This window comes from Pleurodeles waltl, chromosome 5 (assembly GCF_031143425.1).
Source record: "Pleurodeles waltl isolate 20211129_DDA chromosome 5, aPleWal1.hap1.20221129, whole genome shotgun sequence".
NCBI lineage: Eukaryota > Metazoa > Chordata > Amphibia > Caudata > Salamandridae > Pleurodeles > Pleurodeles waltl.
Genome location: NC_090444.1, coordinates 48,302,949 through 48,323,803, shown reverse-complemented (window position 1 = coordinate 48,323,803; position 20,855 = coordinate 48,302,949). Strand labels below are relative to the sequence as shown.

Sequence of the window (20,855 nt, the reverse complement as noted above, 5' to 3'; positions counted from 1 at the left end):
TAACAGTTGTCCCTCGACATTTGCAGGTGACTCTGGTTACCCCAACCTGTCATGGCTACTGACCCCAGTGAGGAATCCCAGGACAAGGGCAGAGGAATGCTACAATGAGGCACATGGGTGAACTAGGAGGGTGATCGGACACACCTTCGGCCTCCTGAAGGCCAGATTCTGGTGCCTCCATCTGACAGGTGGCTCACTATACTACTCACCGAAGAAGGTCTGCCAGATAATCGTGGCCTGCTGTATGCTGCACAACCTGGCTTTACAATGCCAGGTGCCTTTTCTGCAGGAGGATGGGCCAGATGTTGGTCTTGTGGCAGCTGTGGAGCCTGTGGGCAGTGAAGAAGAGGAGGCAGAAGAAGAGGATATCGACAACCGAAACAACATCATCATGCAATACTTCCAGTGAGACACAGGTAAGAAGATGCCACTGCTTCCCACATCTCATTCTATTGTTGGACCTAGCATAAGTGTGTCATTTTCATTTAGTGTATGGACCCTGACTTGTTACTTTGAATTTCCATTTCACAGATGTGGATCCCACTTTGTGCCATCTGCTATGTTTACTGCTGGCCTACAGCTGTGTTACCTTGGTATGTGAACAAGTAAATTGACATTGCTATATTCCATAATTATTGCAATTACACATTTGTGAAAGCACAGACTGACTCCAGATTGTTTTTTAATTGAAGTGTGTTTATTCCTGTGCTAATAAGTGGAGTGGGTTGTAAAATGGGCTGGGGGGATTGTGGAGGAATGTCCATGGCAGAGTCCAGTCTATTTGTTTCACATGCGCATTGTCTAAAGGGGCATAGGAAGTGGAGCAATGGCAGTTTGAGCATGGACAGGGTGACATAGTGGGACAGAAGGGTGACATTCAGGGGGGTCTCCTTTCCTGGCGGGGTCTTGGCAATGTTCTCTGTCTTGTTCCTGGATCTCAGGGACCGTTTGTGGGGTGGTTCTCCATCTGCAGGGGGTGGGGTGCTGGTGTCCTGTTGTTCCTGTGGCGGTGCCTCCTGTCCACTAGCACCGGCGGAGGTGGAGGGCTGTTAATTATCCAGGCTAGTGTCAGGGGCCCCTTGTTGTGCCACTGTGTCCCTCCTGGTGTTGACAAGGTCTGCCAGCACCCCTGCAATGGTGACCAGGGTGGTGTTAATGGACTTCAAGTCCTCCCTGATCCCAAGGTAGTGTTCTTACTGCAGCCGCTGGGTCTCCTGAAACTTGGCCAGTACCGTTGCCATCGTCTCATGGGAATGATGGTAAACTCCCATGATGTTGGAGAGTGCCTCATGGAGAGTGGGTTCCCTGGGCCTCTCCTCCCCTGTAGCACAGCAGTCCTCCCAGTTTCCCTGTTATCCTGTGCCTCTGTCTCCTGAACCGTGTGCCCACTGCCCCCAGGTCCCTGATTTTCTTGGGTTGGTGGGTTTACCTGGTTCCCTGTAGTGGTGGACATACTGCTGATTGACGTGTCCTGGGGACAGAGGGATGGGCCCGCTGGGTGGGTGCTGTGCTGGTGTTTCCTGAGGGGGGATGCTCTGTGGTGGCTTGTGACAGTGTCAGGAGAACTGACTGTTCCGAGGTCCCAGATGGGCCAGGCTGGTCATCTTGATCCAGTTGTGCAGAGCTGCTGTCATCACTGTGGGCCTCTTCTGTGGGGGACTGGATATGTCTGGTACCTCCTGTCCGGTAACTTTGGGTAGGGGTCCTGTTGGGGTGTAAATGTATAATTATTGTATCTGTGTGTGCCATTGTGTGCAATGGGTGGTTGACCCTCTACTCCACTGCTTGCATTATTGGCTTGGTCCTTGCGTGATTGGTGATTTTGGGGCATGAGTGAGTCTCTGTAGTGGGCATGCTTTGGTGATGGGTGTCCATGCATTGGTATTACATGCAGGGCTTGTTTTGGGGATGTGTGGGTTGTGTTGGTGGGGTATCTGTGGGTTGTTGGGGTGATGGGTGTGAGGGTAAGGGTGGGAGTATGTGATGGCATGCAGGTGGGGTGGGGGTGATAAGGTAGTAAAGATTTGCCTTACCAGAGTTCAGTCCTCCTGCTACTCCTGTGAGGTCCTCAGGATGCATATTGCCAAGACTTGCTCCTCCTATGTTGTTAGTTGTGGGGGAGGACGTGGGGGTCCACCGCCAGTCCTCTGTACAGCAATCTGGTGTCTGGAGACCACAGAACGCAGCTTCCCCTGTAGGTCGTTCCACCTCTTTCTGATGTCATCCCTAGTTCTTAGATGCTGTCCCACTGCGTAGACCCTGACGACAATTCTGCGCCATAGCTCCATCTTCCTTGTAATTGACTTCTGCTGCACCTGTGATCCGAATAGCTGTGGCTCTACCTGAACGATATCCTCCACCATGACCCTGAGCTCCTCCTCAGAAAACCTGGGGTGTAGTTGAGGTGCCATGATGTGGTGTGGGTGATGTGTGAGGTGGTGTCTGATGTGATATGTGAGGAGGTGTGTTGGTGTGTGCTGTTTGAGGTGCGTGGATGTTGTGTAAGTGATGGTGTTGTGTGTCTGTGGATGTTGGTGATGTTTTAGGTAGTGTCTCTCTCTGGCGTGCTTTCAAAATTCTGGTAGTAAGGGTTTGTGGATGATTTGGGTGTGTGCTTTATATTGGATTGTGTGTGTGTGTGTGTATGTGTATCAGGTGTGTGTATTTCGAATTGTCCAATGTGGTTGTGTTTTGTATATGTGTGTGTATTTTGAGCGCTGCGGTGTGTACCGCCAATGGATTACCGCGGTTGAAAGACCGGCACATTGATTCGTGGGTCGTGATATTGTGGGCGTATTCCTGTTGGCGTGACAGTGTCGTTTTTGTTATCGCCAGTTTATCACTGACCTTTGGTGTGGCGGACTTGTGTGGGTGTCTGTATTGTGGCGGATTCTGGGCTGTGGGTCGTAATACCTGTAGCGGAATTCCACGGCGGTATGTTGGCGGTCTTCTGCGCAGCGGTAAGCAGGATTTGCCGCCAGGGTTGTAATGAGGGCCTAGGACTCTAAATAACATTTATTATTGTCATTATTGAATAACTCTTATATTCATCCCTTGTAAAACTGAATTCCTCCGTATCTCTACAACTCACTCCTGTTCAAAATTAGCTAATTTGATTAATATTGATCAATCTGCTACAAATCAAAATCCTAAATGTATCAGACCTATTCAGGATATTTGTTTCAGTCAGAGTAAATACATCAATAACATGACAACTCTGGGCTGGTGAACTGTGTCCCACTAAAATGTTAGTTGTTTACGGGCCTTTTCTGTAGGCAGATCTGCAGACAAAGTGCTCATAAATAAAACTATTAGCAAATATCACTTCAGAGGGGTGTGAGAGGGGACTGACATACAAAGCAAAGGAAATAGGGAGCGAAAGACAATGAACTGATGCAAATAGTGGTAACAGGGAAAATGACAATTAGATAAAGAAAGAGAAAGGTAAGTGGGAAACACAAGGATCTAAAGAAAACAATGGGAAGATAGATTGAGGAAAAAAGAGCGGGAGGATGGAAGGAAACAAGGAAGAACAGTTGAAATGGTGAAAGGAAGGATAAAAGAATGAAAGGAATCACTAGGCAAAAGTGTGAATGAATCAGACAGATGAACTGATGAACAGAAAGAAGTGTGAAAGGATGGATGGAGAGTTTGATGGAAGATGAATGAAAAGGCTGAAGGAACCTCTCCTAAAGAGGGGCAGGCTTGTGGTGATTAGAGGTATGGTTAGAGTAGGGGGGTATTAATATTTTCGGGGTACTCCCTTGGTGTTAACCATGATTTCACACTCAACTGTGGGTCAAAAATCTTTATTACTAAACAAGACCCCAAAGAGGTAGTTTAAGTGATGTTCCTTTCTAGGCTTTGTGGCAACACTTCCAGTTTTACAGGAATGCCCAAAATACACCTTTAATCATCCCAAAAAGCCCTGAATACAGACACCACTAGTCCTGAGGAGCAAATGATTCAGCTTTATCACAGTCCTGCTCTTTTCGTAGATGTCTCCATATAGAAGCTCGGTGCATATTCAAATTAGCATATGTAGTTAAAAATTCCTATGACCCTTTGCATCCGTAGCTCATAATTTTCCTCTTGAAGACTTAAACTTTTTATAAAAAAGTATTCACTAAACCAACCATCCACTGATTTGGCACATATACCATGCAACTCTACTCTCCCATTCTTACTATTGCCCCTCCTTATCCTCCTTCTAAAGGATGTTGAATGCTTTCTTGTCCTCCACCATAGTTACTCCATTCTAACATCTCCTACCCTCTGGATCCACCTTGTTCTCATACTGACCCTGATGATTACCCCTAGAGCTGCAGAATCTGATGTGTGACTGATGGATTCACCTGCTTCCTGCCTTGCTGTGTATTCCTTGGGATATTTTATGTTGTGTCCAGAGTCCCCATGTGAAAATCATTGTTATAGTCTTAGTTTGACATTATTTATGATACGCTGAGTCACTATACTAACATATGTCTGATCAATCCCTCTGTTAAAGTACACAAGATACCTCTCTGTTCTATAAACATATTATAAATAGGAATACCATAAAATCTCTTCCTGCCATAATGTTTATGATGTTAGGTTAACTTACTAGACTACTCCATATCTGGTTCAGTCCCTGATATGTCTACTCAAAGCTGTTACTGCGTTATATTGTGTAAAAATTGTAAAGGTGAAAATATGTTGTGATTGAAGTGTTATTTAAAGATCTCTGTTGTCCTTGGTAGGTGCTATACTGAATAAAGCCTAGCAACATCTTAAATTAATGTAGATTGTGGTGGGTTACCAATGGTTACCTATTTTCTCCTGCTATCTGGGGTGGGTGAATGTCATTCCATCTCTTCTGGAAGATATCAAAGCTGTGGGTGTTTAGTCCTGTAGACCAGTGTTTGCAATATCATATCACATTTCTCTGTGCATGTGCTCTCTGCACTGATTGACAATTAATCTACACACTGCATTTAAGACTTTCTCCATAATAAGTCACAAAGATGTCATGGACATGGTGCCCATAAAGCTCACCAGATGACCACCACCCTGCCACAGGATCAATTACATATGTTTTAAGACTCACAAATACAAGAGGTGGCCCAAACAAATATTTTGTATCTAGGTTCTAAGTCATAAACCTGCCCATTTGAAGTTTGCATGACATCCTTAGGGGGTGATTTTCTAAATATTTGCTCTGGGTTTGCATCATAAAAGTGACGCACAACAGCACAAAATGTTAATTTTTTATTATTTACTTTCCGGTGCAAAACTTGTTTAACCAGGCATTTCTCCTTTCTTTTCCAACTTTGCATGCATGCTGGACTGTGCAGCACACATACAAAGTAAGAAAAGTTTTAAATGTTGTCATGTGTAGGAAAGTACCCTTTTGGCATGTTACCCCCAATTCTGCCTGAGATCAGTGTGTTTTGACTGTGTCACTAGGATCCTGCTAGTCAGGACCCCAGTGCTTATGGTTTTTGGCCTGCTTCTCAGTATGTTTCACTGTTTTTGAAAGTATGCTTGTCTGTTTCACTGGAGTCCTGCTAATCAGCACCCTAGTGCCTATGCGCTCTCTGTTTGATCACTACATACTGGTAATCCAGTATTTCACTCCAAATTGGCATACTGGTCACCCCTTAAAAGTCCCTGGTATATGGTACCTAGGTACCAAGGGCATTGGGGTTCCAGGGGATCCCTATGGGCTGCAGTGTTACTTTTGCTACCCATAGGGATCCCATACAAAGGCTTCTGCAGGACTACCATTGCAGCCTGCGTGAAATGGTGCATGCACTACATGCCAGGTCACTTATAAGTCACTGTTGGACTTTTTTGCTTATGCAGGGTCATCCTCAATCTTTTTGCCTCCTGCCTCCTATTTTTTTCTGACCTGTTGCTGTTGGCTTTTGAACTCTGAGCACTTTACCACTGCTAACCAGTGCTAAAGTGCATATGCTGTCTGTGTTAATTGTATGTAATTGGTTTATGCATGATTGGCATATTTGTTTTACTGTTAAGTCCCTAGTAAAGTGCACTAGAGGTGCCCAGGGCCTGTAAATCAAATGTTACTAGTGGGCCTGCAGCACTGGTTGTGCCACCCACATAAGTAACCTTGTAATCATGTCTCCGACCTGCCACTGAAGTGTCTGTGTGTGTACCTTTACATGATAAATTCGACTTGGCAAGTGTACCCACTTGCCAGGCCTAAACCTTCCCTTTTCCTACAAGTAAGGCACCCCCAAGGTAGGCCCTAGGTAGCCCCAAAGGAAGGGTGCAGTGTATGGATAAGGTAGGACATATAGTAATGTGGTTTATATGTCCTGACAGTGAAATACTGCCAACTTCGTTTTTCCCTGTTGCAAGGCCTGTCTCTCTCATAGGATAACAAGTGAGCATTTTCTTGCTTAAACCATTCTGTGACTCTGCCGTGTTTGTGGATTCCCTGTCTGGGTCAGTTTGACAGTTGGGTTCTTTTTCACCTCACACTAGACAGTGACACAAAGGGAGCTGGGGTGTAACCTGCATTTCCTGATTAGCCATCTCTGCTAGGAGGGAGGGGTGGAGTGGTCACTCTCATCTGAAAGGACTGTGCCTGCCTCTGAAAATGCCGGCTCCAACCCCCTGGTGTGTGTCTGAGGCCTTGCCTGGGCAAGGCAGGATTTCACAAGTAGGTGTGAGTCCCCTTTGAAGAAAGGTGACTTCAAAGACTAAAATGGGTATAAGAAGGGCACCCAAATCTACAGACTTTACAAACACTTATGTAACCAAGAGGAACCTCTGCCTGGAGAAGAGCTGATAGCTGAGGAAGAAGTGCTGCCCTGCCTGTGACTGTGCTTTGTGGAGCTTTCCTGCAGTGCTGCTTCTGCCAGAGTAAGAGGGCAAAGACTGGACTTTGTGTGCCTTCCATCTTGTGAAGAAATCTCCAAGGGCTTGAGTTAGAGCTTGCCTCCTGTTGTTTGAAGTCTCAGGAACAGCAAAGACTTCTCTCTGCCAGCACCTGGAGTCTCTGGAGAGACTTCTGCTCTGACAAGTGGTGCCCTATCCAGTCCCTGGGCCCTTGAAAGGAAAGCTGGTGGAAATCCAAGAAAATTGAATTCGGACGAGTCCGGACCGATGCCGCTGCTGAATCCAGTAATGCTGCCTGCACCTGACGCCGTGACCTTCGCTGGAATGTGACGCTCTTCGCAGGCCCGACGCCGCTGCAGCCCCACTGGAATCTGCGGCTCCGTGGAAATCGCTGCACCCCGTCGTGACCGACGCCGCTCGAAGTGCGTGTATTCAACGTTTCGCACAGACGCCGCGATCCCCGACTTCGCGCATCGTCTTGTTTTCACTCTTCACCAAAGGTACTGTACTTGGGGGTCTACACGACTCCGTGTCCGGCGCCACTGGTGTCGGCTTGTTGGGAATGACTCTGTCACGACGCCGTGTTAACATCACATCGTAGCATTTTTTTTTCTAAACGCAATTGTGTGGTTTAATCTTTAAAAATTCATAACTTGACTTGTGTATGTCAGAAGTTTTTCGTTTTGGTCTTGTTTTGTTTAGATAAATATTTCCTATTTTTCTGTTGTGTCATTTTGTAGTGTTGCTATTCCAGCCTTTTGAGGTTTTCCCGGCAGCCCCAGCTGCTGCCACCTCACAGACAGGTTTCTGCCCTCTTGTTGCTTGAGCTGCTCAAGCCCAGAAAGGCAGAACAAAGGATTTCCTTTGGGAGAGGAGTGTTAAGCCCTCTCTCTTTGGAAATAGGTGTGACAGGCATGGGAGGGGTAGCCTCCTAGAGCCTCTGGAAATGCTTTGAAGGGCACAGATGGTGCACTCCTTGCATAATCAAGCCTACACCAGTTCAGGGACCCCCAGTCCCTGCTCTGGCGCGAAACTGGACAAAGGAAGGAGGAGTGACCACTCCCCTGTCCATTACCACCCCAGGGGTGGTGCCCAGAGCTCCTCCAAAGTGTCGCTGGGTTTTGCCATCTTGGATTCCAAGGTTGTGGGGCACTGTGGGAGCATCTGAGTGGCCAGTGCCAGCAGGTGATGTCAGAGTCCTCCTCTGATAGGTGCTTACCTGGTTAGGTGATCAATCCCCCTTTCAGGGCTGTTTAGGGTCTCTCCTCTGGGTGTTTCTTCAGATTCAGATTGCAAGACCCCAGCAGGAATCCTTGTCATCCATTACTTAATTTTCTACTGACGGAACCACATCTGAACCCTCCAGGAACTCTACAAACTGCAACAAAGAAGCAAAGACGACTTCTGCAACATCGTATCTTCAGCACCTGCCAGCAACAGCAACAGTTTCCAGGTTGTGCATCCTCCGAGGACTGCCAATCTTCAGCCTGCACCAGAAGAACTGAAGGAATCTCCTGTGAAGTGACAGAGTCACTTCCCTGCTTCAGTAGGCACCTCTCTGCAGCGATGACTGGTGGAGTGGGTGCCCTCTCCAGACAATGAGCGTGGATCCAGAAACACGGGTGGTGAGTTAAAGTGAACCCGACAGTCCCAAAGTCCACCTGTACAACTTTAGTGGAGGTAAGAGATTGCCTTCCCACGCAAGACAGTACCCACGTGCACCACATGACTTGCAGTTGCCAAGGCTTGTGCACAACTTTCCACAAACGTCTTTGTGCACAGCAGAGCTTAGGCCCCCAGCACTCCATCCTGCGATGCACAGCTTCCTGAGTGGTTCTACGGCGGCGTGGGCATGGGCCTCCATTTGCACCTTCGTTGCACCTTCGTTGCACCTTCATTGTCCCCGTGCTGTGGAAGTCCTGTGCATGCTGCCTGGTCTTCTGAGGGCTCTCTGAGTTGCTGAGAGCCCCCTCTGCCTCCCTCTCTTGGGTAGAGGCCACCAGGTCCCTCCTGGTCCCTGGCAGTGGCATTTTTCTCCAACCGCAAGCGATGCAAGCCAGACTGCAATCATCCATCCAGTGTGGGACATCTTCTGCACCAACCAGGAACCCTCATCTGTCTTCTTGGGTGCATAACTGACTTTGTCTTCTCGCTGGTGGTTCTCCTTTTGCACCTTCACCCAGGTTATCAGGGGCTCCTGTTCTCCCTGGACTCTTCAGAGCTTCTTGGACTTGGTCCCCTTCTTCCACAGGTCTTCAGGTCCAGGAATCCAGTGTTGGTGTCTTGCATTCTCTTCTGGTTCTTACATAATCTTCTATCACGACTTCTTGTGTGTTTCAGGAAACTTAATGTGATTTACTCTTGTTTTCCTGGGCTCTGTGGTGTGTTCTATTACTTACCTTTGGTGTTTTCTTACACTCCCACTCTACACACTACACTTGCCTAGCTGGGAAACCAACTTTCTCATTCCACTATTTTAGTATATGATTTGTGTTCCCACTAGGCACATTGCAACCTATGGTGATCTTCACTATTTGCACTGTTTTCTGACTGTGTACTTGCCTGTTTTTGGATATTAGTGTTTATTACTTACCTCCTAAGGGCAAATAGTCTATAAGGTATTTTTGGCATTTGTGTCACCAGAATAAAGTGCCTTTCATGTGTGTGAGTGCTGTGTGACTACCATGGTATTGCAAGAGCTTTGCATGTCTCCTAGTTCAGCCTTGGCTGCTCTGCTACAAGCTAACTCTAGACAGCCTAGCTGCCAGACACTGACTACATTTCACTAATAAGGGATAACTGGACCTGGCATAAGGTGTAAGTACCTGTGGTACCCACTAGAAACCAGGCAAGCCTCCTAAATCTAGGCATGGTATTTTGTACTTGAAGGGCATCCTTCCAGTACTAAATCTATGCTAGACTCACACACACCCTTGCACTAAGGCACAAAGGTGTGTGCGTGGTGCACCACAGCTAATATCTGTACCGGTGCTAGGAAGAGGGGAGGAGAGAGCCATCTCTATAAAAATATGGCACACTCCTTCTCCCTTCCTGTCACGCAAGCAGTGCAGGACTTTTGGCTGCTGCCCAACCTTGCATGACACCTTAGTAAATGAGACCCCTGGAGTCCTACCAGATCCACATCTACAATGGATCTCTGGCAACTGAAATACCATTCCTACTTCTGCCTGTTTCCCCTGTGCTGTAAAATATATAACTCATTCCCATCCTATACGCCTCTGAACCCTTCTACATTACTGTAGATGACTCATGTGTAGCCTGTACATATGTATTTGAACACTTGTCCCTGCAATAGAAACTACACATGAATAATCCAGAGATATGTGCCCTCTGACTTACTTACGCCTGTTTCCCCTGGTCTGTAAGAGAAAAAAACATTCATAGTTTTATGAACCTTTCTCCATAACAAGGAAAGCCTTGTATGTGGCCCGTAGATATCTATTTAAAACCTTGTCCCTCCGAAAAAGGGCAAAGGTGGGTACTCAAGAGATCTGTTCTCTCTGCCCCTTCTATTGAGATCACAGGTCACCTGGTTATGTGACATCAGTGGTACTGAAGAACCATATACCCCACACATGCGTCACCCCTGATATTTTAATGTCTAAGATGAAAACATCATAGGTATGTGAATCCAGAACAGAGATGTATACCTTGTAAGGGTTTTATATTCTACTTAAGTCTGATGTTTTTTCTGGCTGTGCTGCATTAACAACAATGGTATTTTAAAGCAGTAACCTGCCTTAATAAGATAGATTGGATGCACATGGTCCTGTGACCACTACATGTAGTCTCTTTCTGAACCATATCAGCATCTGCAGTGGTCCTGCTCTGTTACCCCTCCCTCACTCTACTGGAGAAGCACCTTTCAGAGCCTTGACGCACTTCCGCTGGCATCCCACGGTGCAGCATTTTTCATCAGCGGCGCAGCTCCAGTCATGGCCACAGGAGGGCGCATAGACAGCAGGGCAGACCAGTGATTTTGAAATAAAAGATGGACAGACACCTTCATGATCTGTAACAAAATAAATAATCAGTTTCCTTCAAGCAGTGAGAATAACGTTGCTTTTGTTTCATAGCGAACTAAAGTGTGGTAAACAAGTGTTGTAGAAGCCCAAATACACCACGTCCATGAGTTTGGTGGATCAAATTCAATACCCTGTGCAGCACAGCGTTTCCATGGTGGAGGAGTCCCCTTGCAGTCTCTGTGCTCAGTGTACATAGAGGTTAATAATCAATTATCTGCAAACACCAACCTTTACACAAAATCAATGCCAAACACACTGATAGGGAGCCCATAGGCAGTCTCTTTGACTCATATCTACGATGTTTTTTTGGTGTCAACAAAGCATGACTCCAAAGAGTTCATAGAAAATGCAGGAGAAAGAATCCTCAAGGGCTTTTTGTAACTGGTCCTAATCTCTGCCCACCCAGAACAAGACCTCAAAGGTGCAAAGGTAGTCACATGCAACAATCTTATAAACGTGGCCCGAGGGGGAATTTTTAAAGACCGTGTACTTAGTATCTTCAGTGAAAAACACCGCTATTTGTGCCACTGGATATCCATGCATTAATTTAAAAACACATACGTATTACCAGTGCACTGTAGATTGTGCTTAATTCCATTGATGCATTTCGATGGACTTCTATTTTGGTAATTTCTTCCCAATAAACTTCCATGTAATATCTTTTTCAGAGTTGTTCTAGAACCATCATCCTCAACTCTGTCAATTTGTGGTAGTCCAGGCCTCCTCCATGTGCCTAAAAAGTGGCATAAGTCATGGTAGTCCAAGCTTCCTCCTCAATGGGCTTCCACTTATCTGGAACATGAGCCACCAAGCACTAACCTCGATTATTAAAGCAGGTCAGTGTTGGCCAGGGGGTCACGTTTATATGATTGTTTAATATATATTTATATATATATATATCTATATATATATATCCATATATATATATATGTATATATATATATATATATATATATATATATATATATATATATAGATATATTATGAAGCATTTTTAGGAAATATGATTAAAACCATAGATATTTCCCTAACTAATGTGGTATTTCATTGTGTTGTAATTTGATATTTTGTTGTGAGAACATACCGGGTGAGGAATAAGCAAGTGCCTGTGAGTGTAGTGTCTACCTATGGGAGTTTCTTCTGGTTCATGTGTTTGTGTACTTGTCCTGCCAAAATCCTTTCTCAGTGTAGAAGAATGTTCTCTTTGTTACAGTGTTCAGAGGAAAATAGAAGATTCCTGCCCATGCATGCCACCTCCTTTAAAGTTCAAGCCCATTACAATATTACATTGTGGTGACCCACCTCACCTAAGGTAATGAGACTCATGTTACAGACAACATCCCCTTTTCATCACTTCTTCATGAGCAGTCTGATTTTTTTCTCAGACGAATTGTGTGGCTGTCCTGTTGTTGGGCTAATCTTTCATCTAGGGAAGAGTACATTCATGTCTTCAAGTCATCTCTCTCATTCTCAACTTCCGGCCAGTCTATCAGTCTGCAACTTGTCATTCTCCTTTCATTTTCTGATTTCTTCCACAAGAAAATATTGGCATAACCACACAGTTTTGGAAATGGATTGCTTTCTTGAAAACTGCTTTGTGATACCTCATTCTCGCTAGTTTTTACCAACGTCTTAACAGTGGACTTGAGTCTAGTACACACTGTGAAATGTCAACCACCTTGTCTTCTAAAGATGTAAAGTGGGACCTCTCTGGCACTTTTATTTAGTGTCCCTGACAAGCCACTGCCCCAACCTTTGACCTGCAGGGTACCCCATGACCTGATGTGCAGAACATTTGGGTCACTGGCCTCTATCTGAGGTACAGGGAAATCTACGGGAGACTTTCTGACCATTCCCACCCACTATGCCCACAATGTCTAAACTAATATTCATTTTTTCCTTTTTTTTACATTAGTTGTTGAACTTTGCGCTGGTTGCACTATTCCACTCCACTGACCTGTGCGTGATTCACTTCGGGTACCTTTGACTGGTCATCTGTGGTGTGTGACTTGCTCTAAGGTATGAGTGAAGTAGGTTGAGTCTGTTTGTATTAGAATACTATAGGTGGGATGTGGGTGTAGTGTTAGCGAATTGCATCTGAGTTACGCTTTGGAGGTGAATTGGCAAATGTAGTTTTGAGTATGTGAGGTAATACTCTGTTAGCACTACTTCATGCACATCTGGCTTACTCCTAGGATTCATGAGTACTACAGGAGAAAAAGTTTGGGACACAGACAGCTGCAGCCCATCCATATGGGTGCAGGGGCCATGCCCCCTCACCTTTTTCTAGAGAAGAAGAGTATCCATCAGACTGAGCAAAGGTCAGTCTGACAGACTCTCTACAGAGCCAAGAGCTAGACATGTGCTTAATGTGCAAGCTCAAGGTGGCTGCCTGTGCTGAACTTTACCAGCTGAAGATTTCACAGACATGTGGGCGCAGCCTGGCAAAGTGCCTCATGACGAGGGGAGTATCACTGATTGAGTGCTTCAGTTTTAAGCCCTGAAGTACCTAAGGCTAAGCGTTAATCAGTAACAATCTGTCGCGGAGTGGGGTGGGGTCAGCAGTCTCACTGACTGCATTCAACTCTGTGACGAGTGAGGGACTGCTGCCCAGTGGGCTGATCTCACAGCCAACATAAAGCAACTATGGAGCAGGAACTTCTTCATACATAATGAGGGATGAAGACATCTGGAGGAAGTGGTTTTTACTCTCTGACTAACTTAGAAGGTACAGAAGCTGGTAGCAGAGGACTAACACCTTCCTATCTTGTGATTGTGTTACACCTCTTGGCATTGAAATTGTTCAGTAAAAAGAAACATCATTTCCACAAATATATTTCCTAGGTATCACACAGTGATTAAGCTAAAACAAATTAGGCCCTATACATGGCCATTCATTGGCTAAAACATTAAGATGTTCTGTAATTAAATGACTCTGTAATAACTTGCTTCCTTAGATTGAAATCATACTGCCTTCAGCTTCTTCTAGGCACTACCAAGAGAGTGTACTTATCTTCAAACTACATATGGATTTGAACTGGTGAGAGGCAGAGTCATAGTGTTTGCCACCACCCAGATGTTCCTTAACCGCCAGAGAACACATTAAGACGGAGTCCAGCGTGATTTCTTGGCTGTTTATCTTAATTAGAGCTCTTAATAACTCACCCAGCCCATGCCAGCTTCTGAAGTTAGATCTCAGGCATCTTCAGCACCTGTGTGACCCTTACCTGGAACCGCGTCTAAACATTTGCTACCGCAGAGTTGGCAGCATTTCTTATTCAGTGGGCAGTCGCCGTCATCGTGGCACTCTGGATCAGCCAGAGGAGGCTTGCACTTGGCCACAGCAGGAGGACACATGCCAGGTTTGACTGTGAATGTCAAAACAGCAACCATCAATACTGCTGTGCTGAACTATACACTACCACATGCCCTATACACAAAGGTTTGCTCCACAAGAAAATAAGTGGCTTTGGGAAGCAACATTATTTTCCTGTAAGTAAGCATTGGCGTATATAAAGCTCACGGTGCAATTTATTATGTGTGGAGGGTAAATAAGCCAGGCCTAAACAAGCTTCAGGATGCTTAAGAAATAAACAAAAATATAATACAATTACTTCCATTACATGTTAAAATAAAAGAAGAGATAGATACATAAAATGCTAAAATACACAGGCTAAGTCAGTAAAATTGAAACACTACAAGTAGATCATGCCCCTCAAATAACCACTGTACCTTATATGTGACACACTATGCAAGGTCCTGATTAACAAACAAGAGATGATAGTCAAACAGCGATCAACTGGGGACAGCCTCATAAACCTCTCTAACTTGTACTCTGGTAATTTTGTCTTAAAAAGGGAAATTTCATTATCGATGCTACATGGAAAAAGGGTTCCATAATTTGCCTTCTATAATGTTAATGGAGCAACCACCAGATGCTACTGTTTATTGTCTACTTGACTGCGCAGATGTCTACAGGTACTGCTTAGCTGGATTAGTTCAGACCTTTAGGTTGGTGAAATAGTTACTGGAAGAATGCCATTGAAATGTGTTGCTCTACTTGATATGTAGGTTAAATTGTTCACCAACTTCAATGAACTGTTGAGTTGGGTTGAGAGTAATGTTTAATAAAACTGGCTTTAAAATGTGTGTTCCTGGGTGGACAATATAATGGTCACAGCTTTTCAGATGGAACATGCCCTCCATTACGATTGCTTTGTAGATTACTAACGTGTTTTACTGTGTTGATCTCAATCTCTTGTGGAGTAAACTAAAGCGTTTGGGCAATAAAAATCTATTATTGAAAGTGGATCACTGCTAGAATTTGCAGCTGAGAATACATTCTCTAAGTTGATGAACATGTCTCATGGCCTCGGATAAGATTGTGTTCTTACTCCTCTGCTCTTTTGCTAATCCATGGCCAATATTCAGGATATGTTTGGCTTTGTGCAGACAGTTGTCCCTTGCTTAATGTTTACTGCAGCTTGGAGGATTCCACACTGCTTAATATTAACAGCAGACCCATTGTGTAGAACACATGGGAGCCTTAAGGTCCACCACATGATGTGTTGTATATTTACCCTTCCCTTCATCATGTGTCTGTTTTTCACTACAATACCATCACCAACAGGTGAATGGTCTAAGAGCTCCATTAAGCACTCTAAGTGTGGAGGCGTTGTAAATGGGCATGTTCCGATGTGCTCCAGGAGGCTCAAACCCTGTCCGTCATAGTTGTTGACAACTTCTAGAAAGATCTTGGTACTGGACTATCACAAATGTCATGTTGGTTCCCTTCTCCACAGTCATGATGTGCCCTCAGGACCCTGTGAAGCTGTTCATCCCTTCCCTCCTGTAATGTACTGTCCTCTCCACCCTCTAAAACAGTGCCCCTCACCTTGGTCTGATTCCATTTGTATGATTCTCCTCTGGTGGTGTTGCCTGTTGGGCAGACCAGCCTGTTTTGCCATGGAGATGGGAGTTTTGATGGATCATCAACTAAAGTGGGCCTCTCTACCAAGGACAAACAAGACTGAATGGACCAGCCCAACAAGCAGCACTCTGCCAAGGAGGACGTTTTGATCCATCAGCCTTTGTGTCCTCCTCACCCTATTAGAGATTTGAAGTCACTTCAGCTCAGATTGGTGCATTGACTTTTGAATTCAGAAAATCTTTTTTTAGTGCGGCTGAGATTCAGTCTCTACTTTCCCTATTTTATTGCTTGCATGGCACACAATTCCAGCTAATTTTCTATTGCAAAACACATCTAAAGTTTTTTTCCTGTTCTGAGTGATGCACCACTATTCTTGTGGCCCCTAATGCCACCAGGGTGAAAAATGTTGAGGTCTGGCATTAAAAATTACGCTAGAAATGGCACAATAGAATCTTGTAGATTCCATTGCGCCATTTTTAGCAACCCTCTAATGATGTGACAGACAGGGTTTACAAGGTGGCGCAAACCTAGTTTGTGCCACCTTGTAAATATGGCGCAATGGTCGTGGCCTGTTAGCATTACATTTGCAACAAAAATGTTGCCCTAACTGTGGCGCTAAGGGGATCAAGGCTGTTGTAAATCTGGCCCTTAATGTTTTCTCAACATCTGCTCTTGAGATGCAAACCTTTGTCACCCTGAGACCACATACAGTTAAAATTGGAAGGAGTTTAATCCTGTAAGAGAGCCCTTATAAAGCTTCAGTCACCATAAATAAAGCCTGTAGCCTACCATTGAAATTTGATCCTGAAAACTTGCACCAAGAATCATTTCAACTGCACACAAAGAATCCTCCTTGGATGCAGGAGAAAATACATTGGAAATACATGAAAAACGTATTCAGAAAGAATCACAAGACAAGATTCAGAAAGATTTTTTAATGGAGTTATGCACTTTTGGGGTGCAGCCCCACAGCAAAAAACACTCAAGTCAAGATTAGGGTGACTCTGCATGGGTTTTAAATCTAAGAAACACAAGGAAGCACATGGCACACCTTGTGTTACCTTGCACCAGGCAGGCAATACATGGGTAGAGCATGGGCATTCCTGTGCATCCACTCATGTATTTTGATGCAAACCCATATTTACTAAAGTCATTAAACATGGGTTTGTGTCAAATGGTGTGCCTACACAAGTCTGCAGTAGAGAGGAGAAATATCCTTGTTTTTCCTTGTAACTTTCTCTTTGCATGTCCATTCTTTCACAAAAACTATTCTGATCACAACAGAAGCACCCTTGTGCTATGGTGAAAGGCTGACTGTGTTGTCAATAAGCAGCCAGAAGTGTACCAGCCCTATGACGAAGCACAACTGCTTCATATCTTAGTAGATAAGGCACATTTCTGCTCTCTTCATTTGACACAATGCAGCACATTGATGTGACATCAAAGTTTAGTAAATCCCAGCCACAAACTTTAAAGGCTAACAATTGTTGTCAATGGCTGTAAGCAGTGTTTTAAACGCATACATGCACACCATGTTATCATGCCCCACACACACCTTTTCTAGGTGGCTTGATAGAATGTTCCACTGCATAACTTTGTCAGTGGTCTCCTACAGTGGCAGAATAGACCTGTCACTACCCCAAAAGGCCTCTTCTATATAGAAAATAATCAAATAGTTCAAACACTCTAAATAGCGCACCATCTACTATGCTCATGAAGTATAGGATGTCCTAGGAGAAGCGATAAACAACTGTAATGATTCTTGTAGAACAGATGCAATTGGGACTAAATAGTCCTTTTAAAAAAAAAAAACCACAGGTCCTCCTTAACAACAGGCACTGGATTCTCCCACCAAGCCGTCTTGTTATTTTGCGTGGTGCATATGCTGAGGATAATGGAATGTGTTTATTTGGACTGAGCACTGGTCTTTCCGGAAGGATAGGAGAGAATTTCTTCTGTGTTTTTGAGTTCCCTGAGTCAAGACAATGGCCCTAATTTCAACCTTGGCGGGCGGCTGAACTGCCAAATGGCCGCCTATGCGGCCCTATACCCGCCGGCTGCATTTCAACATCCCCGCAGGCCCAGCGGGGATTTGGGCGTTACATTGCAGCCAGCTCCTAATGGAGCAGGCGGCAATGTGGCGGTGTGGCAGGTGCAGCAGCACCCGTCGCGCTTTCCACTGTCTGCCAAGCAGACAGTTGAAATTGCGATGGGGCTGTGCCTGGGGGCCCCTGCACTGCCCATGCCAAGTGCATGGGCAGTGCAGGGGCCCCCGGGAGCGGTACAAGTCCCCTTACCACCAGCCTTTCCATGGCGCAGTCTACCGCCATGGAAAGGCTGGCGGTAAGGGGAGTCAAACTCACCAGGGCAGTGCTGCATACAGCGCTGCCCTGGAGGATTTGCGACCGCCGGGACCTCCATGGCGGTATACCGCCGGTCCCGGCAGTGTGACTACGGCGGAACAGCTGTGGCCAAAATGTGACATTTCATACCGCCAGCCTGTTGGCGGTACGAACGCCACTTTAACCCTGGCGGTCGGTGACCGTCAGGGTTAAAATTAGGCCCAATGTGTCTGTTTTGTCTTTCTCTTCTTTTGATTGAAACATGATCACTAAATCTTATCCACTAAAAGCAAGGCTCACCTTAGTTTTCTAGCGTATGCTACGTTTACTAAGTGCAGGAACTTAAAACTCCTTTAATCATTATAAATAGTCAGAATGTCTTACACCTACGAGGTCGTTTCTCAGTTATACAAAGGTCCAACAATGATGTATGTTTTCTAGGTCCTCATAACACCTTTAGATGCATTGATAAACTGCATATATAGCAAGTGGATCAAATCTCTTCTAAGCCAGTTGATATATATTTTTTCTGATACTCCAGTAACCACAGAGGTGTTAGCCACAACCTAGCATTTAATGCGGTGTAATCACTGGACATTGAATGTGTCCTTATTAGTGTAGCTGGTATTAATTTAAATAATTGCCTCAACCAAGAGTGATTTGACAGTGCACAGTTTTTTCAGACTTCCCACCTGGCCAAGAGGATCAAAAGAAGTTTCCTTTCTGTAGAAGGAAAGTTAGTACTATGCCCAACATCTTTTCCAAACAGTATTAAGAATCGATTTTCTCTTTGAGGCAGCAGACTTGACAGTAGAGTAAAAAGTGTTTAGCGATACCTGCCATAGGTTTTTCAAATCTTGTGTAAGCATGTACCTTTTCCATTTATGATAGGGCTACTTTAGCTTCCCATCTTCAGTTTGGGTCAATTCCCAGTATTATGTGGTTACTTCTTTTTTGGGGATTGCAGCATTTAGTGTCTGTTCTTCAAATTCCTAATGTTCTTGGTCACCTCATTTTAGAGTAGCCCACCACAAGGCCATCTGGACATAATTAAACCTGGAGCTAGTTCCTTTAGTGACCTCCGACATATTGTCTTGTTTCCTAATGTTTGTTTCTTAATGTTTGTCTCTCGCACACTTCAATTCATATGTCATGTCGGATCTCAAGCTCAATCTATTTAATGGTGCCATATTGGAAGAATCTAACACAATAGTGTGTTTTCTGACTGCTTTTGCATTGAATTCTGGTTTGATACCTTTCTAATCAATCAAAATAATTTAATAAATAAATGAATTCATTTTTGCACTAGTTATATACAATCGTCGGTTGGCCACCACAGGTCAAAGCCTTGAAATACCAGGAAAGAGGTGGAGTAGGATTATAATATAAGAACAGGTGCCAGGCAGAGATGAAAAAAAAAATTAGGAAAAGCGGAATAAATTGAACTTATTTGTAAACACATCTTATCAAAGGGTTGAGCAGACTGAAAAGCTCTTCCTATAACATCGCTCCAAGGACAATTGTGCAGGAGTAATCATTGGGGTGAACTACAATCTTAAAGTTGCAAAAAATAACCTCAAGGGCTGAGTGGATATTTGTCCCCAATCATTTCAACAACAGAGATGAGTTATGTATATTCCTTTTGTTTTAAGTGAGAACCTCTTGGGAGGCTTAACTTTACTACCTACTGTAGGGACTTTGTAACTAGAAGTAGGACAAACAGCATCTGAAAGTAATTCCAGATAGGACAAAGGGGAACAATTGGTTGTGCATCCTTACCTGGCAGGGCTTTCACACACTGCACCCCGCAGCCGAACAAGCAGCACTTCTCATGAGCCTCGCAGTCCGCGTCACTGCTGCATTGTGGTGGGGGGAGATAGCTGCACTGTTTCTCTTTTTCTGGGTCAACCGGGCAAAATCCTGGGTTCTCTGCAGCATAAACAGAGCCATGTGGAGAATGAAAAAAATTGCTTGACTTTGAACATCTGCAGTAATGCCAGGGCATCAAGTACTGGTCTATAAAATGTCTGAAATATTATATGTGTGTGTGTGTGTGTGTGTTTGTGTGTGTCTGAGTGTGTGTGTCTGTGTCTATCTGTGCTTGTGTATGCGTATATAAACATATATGTAATAATATGTATTATATATAAAGAATACATGAATAAACAATCTATATAAATATTTATTTGTAGTCACATTCAAAAAAATATCTACATTTATAGACTTTGAGGGAGCTTGCCATACATCCTGCATTACACAATGCAACATGAAATAGTGAAACATTACATAATATAGCATATCACAGCATAATGCCAAATTTGGCACAATGGTATGATTGTGATATTTTTTCTTATAACAACTGCATATGAGATGTGGAACATCACACAAGAAAGCAAATTGGGTTGATCAGAATTTCCAGAAACATCAGCAGTTTTGCTAGTGTGTAGAGAGCACTGTAATTTGTCTGTTGATCTAGGGCAAGCTGTAATAAGATCTTTGATCTACAGAGAACTGTAGTAAGCTCTTAGATCTCAGAAGAGATGTTGTAAGCCCTTGGATCTAGTGTGAGCTGTAGTAAGCCCTTGTATCTAAGGACAGCTGTAGAGTGCTCCTGGATCTTGGGAGAGTTGTAGTAAGCCTTTGGATCTACGAACAGCTGCAGTAAACCCTTGTATCTAGGGAGAGCTGTAG

At 44.4% G+C, this 20,855-nt stretch overlaps 1 protein-coding gene across 2 annotated transcripts in view; it reads right to left on the bottom strand.

The window, feature by feature from the left end:
- LOC138295322 (uncharacterized) overlaps nucleotides 1-20,855 on the bottom strand; it is a 190,151-nt gene that overhangs the window by 36,434 nt on the left and 132,862 nt on the right. For both annotated transcript variants that reach the window (XM_069233543.1, XM_069233542.1), the window contains 3 exons: nucleotides 19,944-20,093; nucleotides 14,120-14,260; nucleotides 10,730-10,879 (listed from right to left, as the gene is read on the bottom strand). In XM_069233543.1, coding sequence (XP_069089644.1) covers nucleotides 10,730-10,879; nucleotides 14,120-14,260; nucleotides 19,944-20,093 — 441 coding nt within the window. The remainder of the gene's footprint in view (nucleotides 1-10,729; nucleotides 10,880-14,119; nucleotides 14,261-19,943; nucleotides 20,094-20,855) is intronic.